At 36.6% G+C, this 17,044-nt stretch overlaps 1 protein-coding gene across 1 annotated transcript in view; it reads left to right on the forward strand.

Annotated features, from left to right (window-relative positions):
• Window positions 1–17,044, forward strand: part of PCDH11X (protocadherin 11 X-linked) — a 457,123-nt gene that overhangs the window by 59,537 nt on the left and 380,542 nt on the right. The window contains 2 exon segments of the mRNA XM_050310765.1: window positions 7,181–9,050; window positions 9,053–9,666. Coding sequence (XP_050166722.1) covers window positions 7,181–9,050; window positions 9,053–9,666 — 2,484 coding nt within the window.

A 17,044-nucleotide genomic window follows, 5' to 3' on the forward strand; every position in this document is an offset into this window, starting at 1 on the left:
TTTCTACTAGAATTTTTTTTCCTCATGCTGTTGTATTTTTGTCCAGATGAATAGTGAATCTTCTGCGCTAAGACTGTGGATTTTTTAGTGTCAACATTTATAAAACAGTGAGACATGCACATTATGAAAGTTTTGTCAACATTTTTTCCTAAAAGTGTAAACATAAAGGGAAGATACAGTGCTTTAGCCCACAGCTGAACTTTAGCTTTTGAAGGGTCTTAGATCAAATAAGACAATCTTGTTAAATAACCTCATGAAAAAGCTACAGCATCAGAGGTTGGGGTATGGATTTCTCTTGTTTAGGATGCCATGGATTTAAAGATAACAAACAGCTCAGCTGAATGTGTGTCTGTGTGTGTGTGTGTGTATAAGAGGGAATGAGAGAGCAACTGTACATTAATTTAATGAATGTTGATTTGCAAATATTTATACTCCTTTTTAACAAAGGACAAAGGTTTCCAGTCTCCTATATTTTGTTCTTCTGTTTGTCACAAGCCAAATCCATTTGTATTCTATCACCCCCAGTTTCCGCTGAAATTATTGGAAGCTGAGGATGCCAGACAGTCTCTGCTTCAGGGTAACGGAATTTCCAGAAATGCCTCAGTTGTTTCTATTTTCTTGTGTACAAGTGGCTGTCAGTTTTCATCTCCTTCTGCCTCAAAGTCCTGATGTGCTCACAGAGCAGGTAGTGAGCAGGAGGGCACTGCAGGTTCACAGCGCACCAACACCCCGGCAGTGTCCGCCTGAGAGCTCCAAAATGTGCCACTGGGAGCCTCAGAGACCTTGTTTGGCTGTCGAGGCCAAATGAGGTTGTGATTTAGGAGCTGTTGTGAGCAGCAATACAGAATTGTTAGTGCTTCCCTCCAAAGGCACAGTGCTGCATTAGAAACTTGTGCTCATTTATTTCTCTTTTTCAGAGACGCTCAGTTCGGTGCCTGTTGCTGTTCTCAGCTAGGAAATTAAGCAAATATGTAGTTGTCACACAGATATAATGCAAATATCAAAATTCACTTGTTGAATATATTGTTGCCTCACATCAATCCTGATTTTTTTTTCCTTTATTATGGATCTATAGTGGGACTCCAAAGATAGAAACATATTGAAGGGCAAGTCAGGTATCTGAAGCTTTGTCATGGGAATTCAGAGCAAAGCTCAAACATATTTCATACCTGAATCTGTGTCCCCTCAGGTTTATTGAAAATGTAGGGTTTTGTTCAATAGAATGTCTGTGAACATTTCTGAACAACTATAATAGGGGTGATTAAGAGGGGAGGTTACCTCCCTAGTTGTTACCAGCAGCTATTGACCTCTCTTGTTTTGGTAAAAGTAGCTCTAAAGAAGAGAACTTTGCTTGAAGTTTAAAACTCTAAAGTTTAATTTCCAAAATTTAAAGTTCTAAAATTTAACTGTAAACATGACTGGTAATTCAGAAGTGACTGCCATTTTCAGACAAGCTGCAAGCCTTGGACAATCAATGAAATGTCTCTGTACTTCAGTTTCCCATCTTTAGTTAGTGTACTCTTCCTGTTTATATAGCAAGAGTATTGTGAACATAAATTCCTTAAAGTTTTGAGGTGCAGCTGCATATTTTTCTGAAATATATAATTGTATGTCTACAGGGCATTGTGCAAGACTACTCAAGAATGTCCCAGTTTTTTGGAAAGCACTTATCTTGGTAATTTTATGTTATGTTCTTGCAGTAATGTGCATACACCATTACTGCTACCCTAGTTTGTAGAGGTAGATGAAATTAGTTTTTATTAAAAGAGAAGCTTCAGGTTTATGTTTTATTTTAGGTTTTGGATTAGGCTTTTTTGTTTTTAATTACAATCCATTTTTCAAAAGAGAAATTAGATTTCATTATAAAGAACCAACCCACCTTGAAACAACATTTTAGAGACCAGAGTTGTAATATGGAAAAAGAGTTAGCCATGAAACCTGGTGTTGTCTTGAAAATGTGAAATGTATGTGTGTTGTCACTTTCCAGCTCTTCCTGTTCTCTTTCTTGTAAAACTTTGAGATTAAAAATATTAACACTTTTTAAGTATGGACTTTCAGGCTTGTTTAAGTTGTAGACTGGAGAAATTAGGGCAGGAAAAGAGTAAATATATTAAAAATATGGTATTCATTGTCTCTAATTGTTTTTCCTTAGTGAAGGTGAACATGATCAAATAAACATGTTGCACAATTGAATATCAGGAATTCAATAGGATGAAAAAATATTCCAACTTAGAAAAAAGAATCTCTACCTTATATCTATCTATCTTAGAAAATAAAGTTCACAGTGACAAGATTCAAAGGCACTCTTTGCAGAAAGAGTCAAATCATCTTAAAGGCTTAAGGAGCAATGTAATTGTTAGAACTGTTTAAGTTTTGTTACAGTAACATAAAGAAGTAATTTCCTGTTTAGGTAAACTCCATAGCTCTTTTTTCTTCTTTTTCAGAAAATCAGTGTTAGATACATTGATTGTCTGCTTCTTCGTTCCATGTTGTACTTTTTACTGTTCCTTTCCAGAATAAATTGGTTCATTATTATCCTTGTGTTCTATTGATCCCATCTACAGCGTTATTCTTGCTGCTTACTTCATAGGACAAGTACAGTTTTGTGTGTGGTTGTGTACATGGAGAGGAGATCTTTGGCAATGTTTTACATTTATAGAGGTTCTTATATAATTGGAGGTAGAAAAGAACCAAGTTATGGTATAGACAGTGCTAGTAGTATGATGTCCTACTGTCCAACATGGACAGTAAATTACACATTGTGTAAGTAATAGAAGACAAAGAACCTTTATTAGAGCTACAGCACAATAGTTTTGATTTTAGTGTATTAATATGCACCTGTTATAGAAACATAGATCCATTATTGCCTGTCATGTAGAACATTTTGTGTTTAAGGCTTTAACTTGGCTTTAGGAATTCACGGTTTCACATCCAAAGTATTACCTTTGAAAGAAACTTGCAAGTTTAATTTTCAGCTTTTATTCAAGATGTTGTCCACCGTACAACTGGGCCAGTTTTCTGCATTAAGAACTGAAATTGTGCTGCTATACTTTCTTCTTTGCTAATGTAACAGCACAGTTACAGAACAGTTCCACATGACTTGACAAAAACAGACAAGGAAGAAGTGTCTGGGACCTATCTTGTAGTTTTACAGAAGACCCAGCAAAGGTTTTCTGTGCTGTACATTGAAATAACTAGCAGTTGGCAAACATGCATTATTATCTGGACTTTCTGAAAAGATTTTAGGGTCCTTTGAACACAAAACTATATTTCAGCAAAAAGCATTTTTATTAAGTAGTTACTTCAATGCATTACTGATCTTTTAAGGAGCTGATCTTTTAATATTTTTCTTCCTTTTTTTTTCTTTGAAGAATACTGTTGCCATAATACACAATAAATGTGTACTTTTAGGTTGTTGTAATATTCATTGAAATTCACAGAATATTAGTAAAAGTTTGAGATTTTCATGTTGTCTGGCCCTTCCCTTCTGTTTCAGATTCAGTTGAACTAAAGACATACATCATGTGATGTGTTTGTCGTTTACAGTACGGGAAGAGAAGTATTGATAATAAGTACAGAGTGAAGCTGTAGACACAAAACAATGAGCTGTCTTTGCTCTTTTGTCTTTCTCTAAAACTTCAGAATATTCTTTTGAATGAAGATTGAAGACAGTGTTGTTCTCCTCTTTGTCAGTTAACAATGGATAATGATTATATACAATTACATCATTTGTATATATTAAGAAATAATCACTAGTAGCCTTTCTTAATTTGAGTACTTTGTATCACAGTCAGTTTTGTGTGGTTATTTAGCACAGTGTCCTTTCCCTTCCCTATTTTTTGAGAAATTACTACATTCTATCAGCTTACTGGTCTGCAAGTTTAAGTTCATAAGGTGTTTTGAACACAGCAGACCGTGTCACTGTTATCAGCATTAGCCAGAAGCTGGTCTTTTTTCCCATTCTTCTTGACAGCATCCAGGTAGTCAGTACCCCATCGATTTAACAATACACTGTGATGAAACACTGTGATATATCTATGTGTAGACTTGTTGTGCACTTTGTCACATACAGTCCTGTCTGTAGTACTAGAAGCTCTTCTTGTTTTCAGTCACACTAAGTGTCCATGTGTCATTGATTATGTGTATATGAAAATACCTAGATGTTACAGTTTTTAAAATACTCTCTAATTTTTTATTTACATGACAGCCCAAAACAGCTCCGAAAAGGACATTTGGATCCATTACAAATGATCAGGTAGGGAGTGTTCAACAAGTAGGTTTCATTATCTTAGGGGCTGTATGTGTAAATCCACTGAAAAAGTTGTTATGAAAATGGAATAAGGTAACAGAGATCCTTATTGCCCTGATGAAGAATCTTGTGATCGAGGCCAGAGCCTCTTTAAAGCTTTTTTATTTCTCACTCCCATCCTTCTGTAGTGCTGGAGACATTGATGTAGCAGATTATTTCTACCAGTCATTTTAATGGCCAAAATATTAATTATATATTTTGCTTTTCCTATGGACTCATACACTTCCCAGTGTGAACAAATCCTTAAGATCACTAGGATAATGTGGTGACTGAGGTACAGTTCAGTCCAAATAGAAATCTGGCCCTAATGGAAATTTTAACTTCACTAAGGTTTTAAGGAAGATAAAGCCATTTTCTTCAACATCAAGAATTTAATCCTGAAGGTTTTGCTTCATGTTTCTTGTTTTAGCTCTGAATTTCTTTGCTCAGGATGGAGAGAATTAGATATTTATAATCTTAAAAATATATTTCTTGCCTTTTTTTTTTTTTATATTCAGAATGTGAGAAATATCTGTTCCTAGAAAATGTGTTTGTTAAATTATCCCTTAAACAACATGAAATAAGATTGCTTGCATTAAGAGAATGTCTAATTCTCTGTAATATTTTTTGTGGTTTAAAAAGGTATGTAAACCTGTAATGAATAGGAAGAAATACACATGGATAATATTTTCTTCCATAGAAAATTATTCAAGTGTTAATAATGAACTTGGAAGAGATCTTTGCATTCCTTTTTGTTTCTCCAGTAATGTATTGCTAGTGATGGGGAACTAAAGCATGATATTTTGTATCAAATTTATGTGCTATAATGAAAAATACCTTTCCCATACTTGAAAAGAAAAGCAGAGATGGGTATTCACATGTAGGGCCACATGTATTGGAAGTCTGTATGAAGTGTTTGTTGTAGCTGTGGGATCTAATGACAGAGTAATCAGTGCCCATCTGTCAACTTGTGTACAAATAAAGAAGTAAAAGAGATCTGACAGGTTGTTTTTACTGTGACTTCTGTTACTTTTTTTCCCCCTGGATTAAAGCATAGAATATATAATTTATTATTTCTCAGTAATTATGAAATTTATTGTAAATAACTACTTGCCAGATTGAATATGAGGAGGAAATGCATGTTCTGCCTTCATGGAGATAAGAATTACCATCCTAAAATTTATCCTAATTGGTTCAAAATGTATATGTTGATTTAGAAACAATTTGCAGGGCTTATATTTTCATGCCTCCTGCTAAAGCAGCCAAAGCTGTATTTGTTTTATTGCTTCAAAATGTGTTCTGGTTCACTTTATACTGTCCCTAGCTGCAACTTAGTGTTGTCACAAATACTGTGCAAGTGGCACAGCAATTTTTGATATGTGGGTGAATAGTTCTTTCCCGTGAAATAAATGATTACTCATGTAGGGTCAAATTCTGGCTTTGAGAAAACAAATCAATGACAGAGTATATCCTTACATAGGAGTGTGTAGAAGCTATAAATGCATCCACTTTAATAGTGGGTAGCAAGATACAATGAATACAAATCATTTACAAGTAATGAGAAATAAGGAACCTTGCACTCTTGAAACATTTTCTATTGCTTTGTTTTGAAGTGTTTAGACCACAGCTGCTCCAAGCACTGAACCTGGTCTAGTGGAAGGTGTCAGAGAGTTGGAATGAGATGATCTTTAAGGTCCCTTCCAGCCCAAACTGTCGATGATTCTATGACAGTTACATGAGTGAAGGTGAAAGACAAGCACAATAAGTAGAGAAAGAACCAGACTGGGCTCGCTTTTTCATTATTACAGACATGACACCTAAAAAGAAAATTCTAATTAGTCCATAACTTTATCAATGCTTTCTTTTTTCTGGTCATCCCATACATTCAGATTTAGTCATTTGCATTCTAGCTCTGTCCTTGTGGAAGATGGTTAGAAAACTGCCTTTGCATCATTTCTTCCTCTGAAGGGTGACATGTGAGAAGAAATGATAATTCTTGTATTCTTAATCCCTGTTTGTCTGAAAAGACAGAAGAAGGGGGAATTTCATTTTAGATTCCAATATTGATTTTAGCAGATTTGTCAACACTAGTGTTTTAAAAAAAGCTATGTTTGTGCAATATATGTAGCATTTGGGCACAATTCCAGAGGTGTTCAACAAACCCCATGAAAAATATTGATTATTTTCAAATTGATCTCACAGTTCTGTGACATGTTTTGAAATGGAAATAAATCTTCTTTTCTCACTGGGATTATAATTTTCATAACAAATAGAAAATATGTAATGATGAATAAAGAAATAGTTTTAGTGAATTTTTAAATATATTTCTAATAAAATGTTATGCCTTCATTTTGCCTGTGCCATCTAACACCTGAATTATGCAGTAAGTCCTTTTTCAATGATGGTGTTGGATTTTTTATGCTAATGGTTTTAGATCATGTCCAGACTTGCTCCACAGAGAAACAGTCCCTTTATCTTTGTTGGTTTCCTTGAAATTGAATGTTGGTGTAGGTCCTCCAGTGGCTTCATTCCTCATCTCAACACTCGCTCATACAATAGAGAAACTGAATCACATCTGTCCAGGAATTTAATAGCTTTTCTGTAGAAATAGAAAAACTGCATAAAAAAACCAAACACCCCACCACCCCCTCCACTTTCCCCCTTTTTCTAATGTATCTGTTTATTGCCATATTTCCTCCAAAGCTTTCTTAAACCTCCAGAGCTTAAAGCAAAATCAGATATTGCAAAATAAAGGTAACTATAAAAATGTATATTCCTGTACAGAGTATATGTGTAAATATATATTCCATGACAATTTCAGAAACAATAATGAGATGTTTTTCTATTTAAATTTGCCGTCAAGCTAAACTATGTTCTTTCTGTGTCTTGCAGGGTCAAAATGTATTTGGTCTTGATATAACTGAGACACCCGAGGGAGATAAGTGGCCTCAACTGATTGTCCAGCAGATCCTGGATAGAGAGCAGAAGGATACCTATGTGATGAAAATAAAAGTGGAAGATGGTGGAAGCCCTCCAAGGTCCAGCACTGCCATCCTGCAGGTCACGGTGACCGACGTGAACGACAACCGCCCGGTGTTCAAAGAGAACGACGTCGAAGTCAGTGTTCCCGAAAATGCTCCAGTGGGCACCTCTGTTTCTCAGCTCCACGCCACTGATGCAGACCTGGGCTCAAATGCACAAATCCACTTCTATTTCAGCAATCAGATCTCCAGTTTGGCCAAAAGGCTGTTTGCCATCGATAACACCACTGGCCTCATCACTATAAGAGAACCACTGGACAGGGAGGAATCTCCTGTACACAAATTAACTGTTTTGGCAAGTGATGGCAGTTCAACTCCATCAAGAGCAACAGTGACTGTTAATGTCACAGATATTAATGACAATGTCCCATCGATAGACACGAGATACATCATCAATCCAGTGAATGGGACAGTACTTTTGTCTGAGAAGGCTCCCCTTAATACAAAAATAGCATTGATAACAGTAATGGACAAGGATGCTGATCAGAACGGAAAAGTTACTTGTTTTACAGATCATGATGTCCCTTTTAGGCTAAAACCAGTGTTTGATAATCAGTTTCTCCTGGAGACAGCCACATTTCTGGACTATGAAGCAACACGGGAATATGCCATTAAAATAGTGGCTTCAGATTCAGGGAAACCTCCCCTAAACCAGTCTGCAATGCTCCTGATCAAAATTAAAGATGAGAATGACAATGCCCCAGTTTTTACACAGCCTATCATAGGCCTTTCCATCCCTGAGAACAATGCTCCTGGTACTCAGCTGACCAAGATTAGTGCTACAGACGCTGACAGTGGGCGGAATGCTGAGATCAGCTACATCCTGGGTTCAGATGCACCCCCTATTTTCAACCTTGACCGCCGAACAGGAATTCTGACAGCAGTAAGAAAGCTGGACAGAGAAAAGCAAGACAGGTACTCTTTCACTGTGCTGGCTAAGGATAATGGGATGCCACCTTTGCAGACCAATGCTACCGTGACAGTGTCAGTCCTGGACCAGAATGATAACAGCCCTGCTTTCACACATAATGAATATAATTTCTATGTGCCAGAAAACCTGCCCATGTATGGCACAGTGGGGCTTATCACAGTTACAGATGCTGATGCGGGAGAAAATGCTGCAGTCACTCTCTCTATCTTAAATGGTAGAGATAATTTCATTATAGATCCACTTACTGGTGTAATAAGACCTAATATTACCTTTGATAGGGAACAGCAGGGGTCATATACTTTCCAGGTGAAAGCTGTGGATGGAGGAAGACTGCAGCGTTCCTCAACTGCTAAAGTGACCATCAATGTTGTTGATGTAAATGATAACAGGCCTGTTTTTGTTATTCCTTCATCCAATTATTCCTATGAGTTGGTTCCAACATCAGCCAGCCCGGGGTCTGTAGTTACTAAAGTCTTTGCAGTTGATAATGACACGGGAATGAACGCGGAGCTCCGCTATAGCATCATAGGTGGGAACTCCAGGGGCTTGTTTACAATTGACCAATTAACAGGCAATATTACTTTGAAAGAGAAGGTAATTACATCAGATCATGGCTTGCACAGACTGGTGATAAAAGTCAATGACCTGGGACAGCCGGAGTCTCTTTACACAATAGCTCTTGTGCATCTGTTTGTGAATGAGACAGTCACCAACAGCTCCTACGTGCAAGAGTTAGTGCGCAGGAACATGGAAACTCCCGTGGGCCAGAACATTGGGGATGGTGAGATAACCCCCAGACCAATGATTATGTCAAGATCATCATTGCCATTATTGCAGGCACTATGACAGTTATTCTGGTAATTTTTGTTACTGCTTTAGTCCGGTGCCGCCAGACGCCCAGGCACAAGGTTGTCCAGAAAAACAAGCAGAGTGGTGAATGGGTTTCCCCAAACCAAGAGAATAGGCAGATCAAGAAAAAGAAGAAGAAGAAGAAGCGCTCTCCTAAGAGTCTTCTCCTCAACTTTGTGACTATTGAAGAATCTAAGCCTGATGATCCTGGACACGAGCACATAAATGGCACTTTAGACATTCCTGTAGAGCTAGAAGAACAGACTATGGGAAAATATAACTGGGCCACCACACCAACCACATTTAAGCCTGATAGCCCAGATTTAGCAAAGCATTACAAGTCTGCTTCTCCACAGCCTACCTTTCAAATTAAACCTGAGACTCCTGTACCCCCCAAGAAGCACCATGTCATTCAGGAATTGCCTCTAGATAACACCTTTGTGGTGGGCTGTGACTCGCTTTCCAAGTGCTCATCAAGCAGCTCGGACCCTTACAGTGTTTCTGAATGCAGCTGTCAAGGAGGCTTCAAGGCCCCAGGCCCCATACACACCAGACAGGTAATGGAATTTTAAGGTGCTTTCTTCCTCCTTCTCACTTTGCCATTCCTATAACTCTAGCTCAAAGTGCTGCAAAATAAGCCCTTCTGCAAGGACTAAAACTTCGAGAGTTCATGTTCGGTCGAGGCATTGTAAAGTAAACAATTTGAGATTCCTCAGTGGTAAGGATGAGAATAGTAAGAAAAGGAATGTTGGCTGTGAGGCAGTCAAGCAGGGAGGGTGGGTATCCTGACTGCAGATGGCAGCATGGCACTTCCCGCTTCACTGCGGGACCTGCAGCAGCTCTGCCAGGCAGGAAGGGGTTGTGGTGCTGTCCTCTGTAGCATGGTGTGCTCAAGGATCAAAGTAATCTAGGCCAGGTGGAAGGCAATAAAGCTTTACAGGATCTGATAAGTGGTTCTTAATATTAATGGAGTCTGGAATTGCAGCCTTCATTTGGGCACAGCTTTGCTTCAAGGTCTCTCAAAAGCAGGCAAAGATTTTCCTCTGAGAGTTTCAGTGCCATTTGCAGACCAGACTCGTACTTAAATCTGGTGGAATGACACAGTTGACAGCCAAAGTTAGAGAAAAATTAGAAGCATCAGCATAATTGCTCTCACTTATTTGCTGCTCTGCCTGATAAAACAGGTATTAGCTTACCAGAAATTCAGTACAATAAAGGAAATGTCTAATGTATCCTCAGCTTAAAATGAAAACTATACTGAGGACTAAAGAACCCTTTATTCTTCAAGACCCTACAGAAAGGCATTAAGTCACTGGAAATAGAATCTATGCATATTCTGAGCAGTTTGCTGTTCTTCTGTTTACTTCTCTTGCTTCACAAGTATCACAAAGTTTTCAGTGAAAATAGTTTTCTAGTTAAGCTTTAATTGGTCAAGGATTTAATCATTAAAGAAACATATTTCAGGAGAGTTTATTGTATTACTGATGATATATTTTAACATTATTACTTGGTAACATATCCTCAGCATGACTAAGTCTGTTAGATTTTCTGCTCCAGCTGAGGTTTTGACTTTTTTCTGGGGGCTTTGTTTTATTGCAACCATAGTGATAACAACATGCATAAGGAAAGCTGCTCATTCAGAGCAGTCATCATGTCTTTGAAAATTTCAGGATATGTTTTTTCATTTTATTCTACTTTGTTCCTTTTACCAACACAAATCTGTGTGGTAGTCTGTATCACTATGTACAACATTTAAGCTTTGAGTATTTTTTTATTAAAGTTATTTGAATGTATTAATTTACATTACACATTAGAAAAGCTTCTTGCCAGTTTGTTCATCTGTTTGAACTCTCATAAGTCTGAGGAGGGTGATCCTGTTTTCAGCATTCCTGGAGGCCTGATCTAAGTGATTTTTCAATGGAATAGTTCCTGTGAACCACGTTCTTCCATTATTCTGCCATTGTCTGCTCAAAGGTACTTTGTGGTGCAGTAATGCTGCTAACAAAGAAAGCAAGCTCATGACTCTCAAAGTTCCTTCTGTGTTAGGAAAAACCTAGAAAGGGGAATGGAAAGCAATTCTCTTCTGCAAAAGTTGGCTGGGGAAAAGAGCATTTTCTTTTATCTGTACCTTGAAGGTCTATGACAGGGGCTTCCTATCTTGAAAAGCAGAATAGAACTGTGCTTTTTTAATACTCAGTACCTGATATTAGCTTATCTCCATATAGCTGAACCTGACATGGTTAGTGTGATATGCTGAATATATAAGAAAAGAGATTAATGTTACCGTTTTTTCTGATTTGGCTAAAATTACAGCTATCCTTCTTTTAGGTATATTTTTCTGCATGAAAGTGATCACCTTGTTGGAGAAAGTGTAACTAATCACTGTCAATGGCTTTACACTAATTTGGAAACAACATTTACCATTAAACACAAGAATTTAAATTTTAATTATTTAAACAGAAGTAATTTCATGAATGTATTTATTTATATAAATTAGGCAAGAGAGTCCATTAGAGGAAATCCTTTGTGTTGGACTGTGGCAAAATGAAAACTGTATTTCATGATAAGTAAAAACAAGTAAAGAATTTCTTAAACCTCAAAGGATCTTTTAAAAGTCTTACTCCTAACCTGGCTCTCTGTATGTTGTAGTCTGTGGGGTTATAGAAGGTGACTCAGGACAGGTTAATTGAGAGTTGTCACTGTTAGCCAGTAAAAAAAAAGAAACAAATACAAATAAAAATAAGCTTGTGGCACAGTGTTCCAGCTGTTGTGCTGTCCTGCCACCCTTCAGCCTTGGAGATCAACAGGATATTTGTGGTTAATGATGATTTTGTGTCACACACTCTCTGAATTTTCAAAAAACTGTAGGACAAGCTGGAGAACTGAAGGATAGTAAATTCAGTTAAAAAGGGAGATGTGCCAATTTGAGAAGTGAAAATAAGATCTTAGAGAAAATATTATACTTTAATGCTAATAATTACCACAATGCAGCCCTTTTACAAGCCAAAGGTTCTCTGGAGGAGCCTAAAGAAGATTCCATTCACTTTGAAGTATCTCTTCAGTTTCTAGTGGGGGCTGATATTAGCAGACTACACACCTGAACTATTGTTAGTTTTGTCCATGCAAGACTTTCTACTCTGATATTTGAAATGATATTGAGTTACAGCTAAAAATATATGTTTTCTTCCAAAGCTCTAAATTTTGTGTCTGTCTGAATGGTATTGATTCAGGTCTTTAAAGAAAGGAAATTATGTCTTTGCTTTGCTGCTAAATTTGTCTAAGTGATCTATAAAATGACAGAAAGTCATTATAACAGTTGTACTCAAAAAGCATGAAAGCAAAGATGGAAAGGTTTTTCTACTAAAAAACCCCAAAATATCTCATTAGTGGTCATGTGGGCAAATAAATACAGCAATACCACAGCTGAAATTTTTATGGAGAAGGAATTGGAGACTCCTGAAGCAGCTGAGGACACACTGAATTGTGAGCTACAGGAAACTAAGAGGGAAAAATATGGTCTTAATGCAATATCCCCTAAGAAAGGTCAAGCTTCTGGTGTGTTTGTGAGGAAGGGCAAGGGGCACTGATAATTTTTTGAAGTTACCCTGTAGGAATTAATAAATGCTAATACAATAGACCTTCAGAGTAACATGCTTTGTTTTGGGATGTGGTAGAGATAATTCTTTTAAAGAGGTTTTACCAAGTGATAAACTGTGAAGGGGCTTATTCATAATAAGGTTTTTCAAACTAAGACATCTGGAGTTTTATAAAAATCAAACTGACTTTCCATGTCATCAGATTTCCATTATTTTAGTAGTTGTGGGACTCACAAAAAAATGTATTTCTTTGGTGAAGAAACATCACCTTAAAAGTTTATTTGTCTGCAAGCTTTGTAAAAGATCAGTTATTTTTGACATTTACCTCGGTGGGAGCAAACTGATTGAACTATTCCACAGTGACACAAATCTTCTAATTCTCTTTGCATTTGCACAGTGATGATGAAAAGAAGGGAGAGGAGGTTTTTTTCCAGTCTAGTTTTCATGTAACACAATTTCAAAATCTGAAATCTTTTCTCAAGTACTTAAATCGACATTCAGACAATTCAAATGCCTGTCTAGGTATCAGCCTGTCTAGTCAAAACATGCATAATTATAGAGCACAGTGTTATCTGTGGCAGCTTGGTTCAAAGAAGATATAGGTACAAAGATTCATTAAAACTTCCCATGCATTCTCCTTCTTCTCGTATCTTTCTTTAAATTAATGCTATTTCAGATGTTCTTTTTATTTGAAAATAGTACAATGCATACTACAGGAACAGGAGAAATCTTTGAAAATATACACCTGGGAAGGTGTATTCACTCAGGAAGGGCTCTGAGATCTTTTGGATAGTCATTTTAAACTTTTAACTTCCGAACAAGCTTTTTCTGACTTAGTGTTATTGAAGATGTGCCAGTGTCCAGGAAAGCAACACCTCTTCCACTGGTAGAGCTGGAAGGTGCAGTGGTGTTCTCAGTCTATGATTCCACGGGTTTTTGGTGGTTCTCCCTGCTTCACACAGGACTCTGGTCTGTGTGTTAATTTAGTTCCATTTCTAGTACCATGTCTGGGAGGTTGCTGAGGGAGGAAACAGGCATGCAGATTGATTTTTCTCATATTTACTAATGCAAATCTTCATTAGTAGATTTGAGCTGGCAGGATTCTATCTGTGAACTTATCCATACTTATGAATAGAAAAATCAGATGACACAGTGATCTCTGCTGCTCTGGTTTCTTAGAAGCTGACTGGAGACAGACATTACGTTCCTCACAGAAATCTGAACGGGAAGTAGACCTCATTTAAAATACATTGCATTTTGGGGCCCCACTGTCTCAATTCTCTGATTCTATCACTGGCTGCTTAGACCTGCTTAGAGTTATGGTATATTTGGTTTTCTGATTTAAAATGTGGTGAAATGTCATTATAGCTTCCCACTCACTATGAGAAAAGTGTACTTAGGGTATGAATTGAAAGAATATTGCGCTGTTCCTGAAAGTAATAGCTCTGAAAACTCACATGTTCTGTGAATCTTTAGCTGCAGGATTTATTGTTTTGTGTAATAACAGTGAGACTAGTGAATTTAATTCAGTATCCTGTAATCATCAGGGGGCAGGGCTGATGCTTCTGAATGTAAAAGGCTATTGACATAACACTGGTATTTTGCATTGACAGATACAGAGTCAATTACACTCAAAAAACATTTTCTTCTAAATATCAGCTACATAGCTGTTGGTATAAGCCCTTCCTAAGAACCATTTCAAAATTGATTATGCTGATCCTAAATATTCTCATTATTTTATCCTTATTTTCTGACTGGTAATTTTGCTGGTAATTCTAATCTGCTGCTGTGTATACACATTTCAGAAAAGAACCCTGAAATTTTCATCTGGAGATTTCTAACTGAAATATAAATCAAAGTCTGTGAGTCAAAAGTTATAGACCAGTTACTTAAATGTGCATCACTACTGAAATAAAGCTGGTCAAGAAAATGCTTTTCCTCTGTGCAACACTTTGAAGAAAATCTTCTTCAGAGTTGTTCTTTTAATATCTTTCAGTAGAAAAGCAAGAGGGAAAGTGTCTGTAAAGTGTTCCCTTTGCCTCATAGTAGAAGGCAAAAACAGAGCACTAAAAAAATGTGTGGAAAATATGAAATATTTTGAGTATGATACTTCACTAGAGAAAACAAAGGCTTTTTTTTCCCCCAGTAAGAACTCATGGACTGAGTTTATACTGAAGTTGGTAGATGAAGTTCCAGCATTAATAACAGTGATTTTTATGTAAGCTAGAATGACACACAACTCTTTTTGCAGTAGCTGCTTGCCTTGGGGTAGTAGCAACATAATTTTTCAAACATTAAGTGCATTTTACATCATTTTTTTCCAGTGGGATAACTGAAAAGTTTACTCTTTTCTCCTCATGACCTAGCTGTGTGATTTGAAATGTCTTATAGCTATAAACTATTGCCAATGATGAAGTCTGATTTGACTGTGGTTTAATTTTCACACTTGTTTATTTTCCTGTTTTCTCCCAGAAGGTATTGCACTCAATAATCTGCAGTTGATAGCAATTTCCTGACCAGTGAGTGGCTGGTGTCTTGGTGACCGTGGTATTGATAGTGCTTTCTTTTCTCTGAAATGATTGATCAGAATGGCTTAATTTCTGTGAATTTTTAGGACTAACTCTGTTGATGATAAAGATAAAAGATGAGAAATAATTCCTCAAATAAAAGTGTTTTATGGTTTTAGGAATGATGCTTTTGAATGAAGCCTACAAAAACCCTGTAGAACATGTTCTAGGTAGCACAGTGGTCTTCTGATAGCCCTAACCTTGCAACAGCAATTTGGGGTTTGAGTTGTAAGAGAAAAAAAATGTAGTAAGAAACTTAGAATAATTACATAGAAGCTATTTGTGTGGCTCCTTCTGTTCCAGCCTTTTTGCCATGTGTATTTAGATGTGTGCAGATCTTTGCTGATGCTTAGAAAGCTGAAAACACACACGCACCAAAAAAAGGTCGGTTGGTTACTTAGAATCTCAGTAGCACAGCACACCTCAAACCATACGGTGGTTAGAAACTTGGAGAACAAACTTGACAATTTGTGGGGAAAATGCTGCAGGAAAGGGCTTTTCTCATGCTGTTTCTCTGTTTGCCAGCTCTGAACGCCATCGCAGCTGATGTTATGTACTGAAGTCGTACGTGTACACAATGATGTTAAGCCAGCAAATATGAAAACAAGGAAATAGCACGAGAAAGCCCTTTGTCCTGTCTCTGATTGCCGAAGACATTTATCGTCTGATCTCCAGAGGGGTTTGGAAGTGACGATGAACTGTTCAAGCTGCCCTACTGAAAGGTATCAAGGGCAAGAATTTTTTAAAAAAGAAAAGACAAAGAAATTTTAGTACGTTGTGCTATAGTGTTCTATAACGTAGTTTTGCTAAGAAAAAAGTAATGTGACCCATCCTTCTTCACAGTTGGTGATTATGGTAAATTTATTTTGCTTGCAATCATCTTCTTGTCCCAGATTTTTTTCCTTATTTATTTTAGTTGAAACAATTAGGAATTTTGTTTCTATAAATATATTAAAAGGGAGCAATAAATTTTATTCATATGTTTAAAAGAGAATGTAAAGTTCTTTATACTCCCTGCATTTAAAAGAAAAACAAATGAGTTGTTGTCACTTATAGCACCATTATACATGTGAAGAGTTAAGTGTTATTTATATCTATTCCATACTATTTTTAATGATTATATTGCTGCTATGGATCATAAATAGAACTGATCAAGTCACTGCTTTCTCATTTTATAGGCACAATAGTAGTAGTGAAAAACAGGTAATTCCTGCTTTCTTATCCACATTTTGTAATAAATGGTCACCTTTTAAATAACTGGAAAGCATTCACGTAACTTTTAAAAAGAAAATTTAATTTGCATTTTGCTTGCTTAAGTCTGCATAATGTCTGTGTAACAGGTGCCAAACATTTAACCTTTTAAAGTATTTTTACTGAATTAGGAAAAAAAAAAAAGTCATAAATCCAGTGGCTTGGTTTTCAGTGTCATAAAATAGGAAAAAGCATATGTAATTTTGTCACTGTTAGCCAGCACATTGGGTGGAAAAAAGGGCCTACTGTTGTTTGTTTTTTTCCCCACGTTATTCCTCTATATAGTCAATCTTTTTTTTAAAATTAAAGTTTTTTTCCATTATAATTTGTTATTTAGCAGGGCTCATTTAAAAAATAAAATTCAAGTATCATAGCTTTGTTTGCAAGTTGCTTGCAAGTTCTTGTATATTGCCTCACATTTTAGGGAGTAATGCTTAATATGTATCATCTATAATATTAGTATTTCATACACAATGCAAAACCTCTTAGAAAGCAAAGGAGTATAAAGAACCCTGTTTTCT

Source organism: Myiozetetes cayanensis, unplaced genomic scaffold, assembly GCF_022539395.1.
Source record: "Myiozetetes cayanensis isolate MyiCay16 unplaced genomic scaffold, myiCay2020 scf15, whole genome shotgun sequence".
Taxonomy (NCBI): Eukaryota; Metazoa; Chordata; class Aves; order Passeriformes; family Tyrannidae; genus Myiozetetes; species Myiozetetes cayanensis.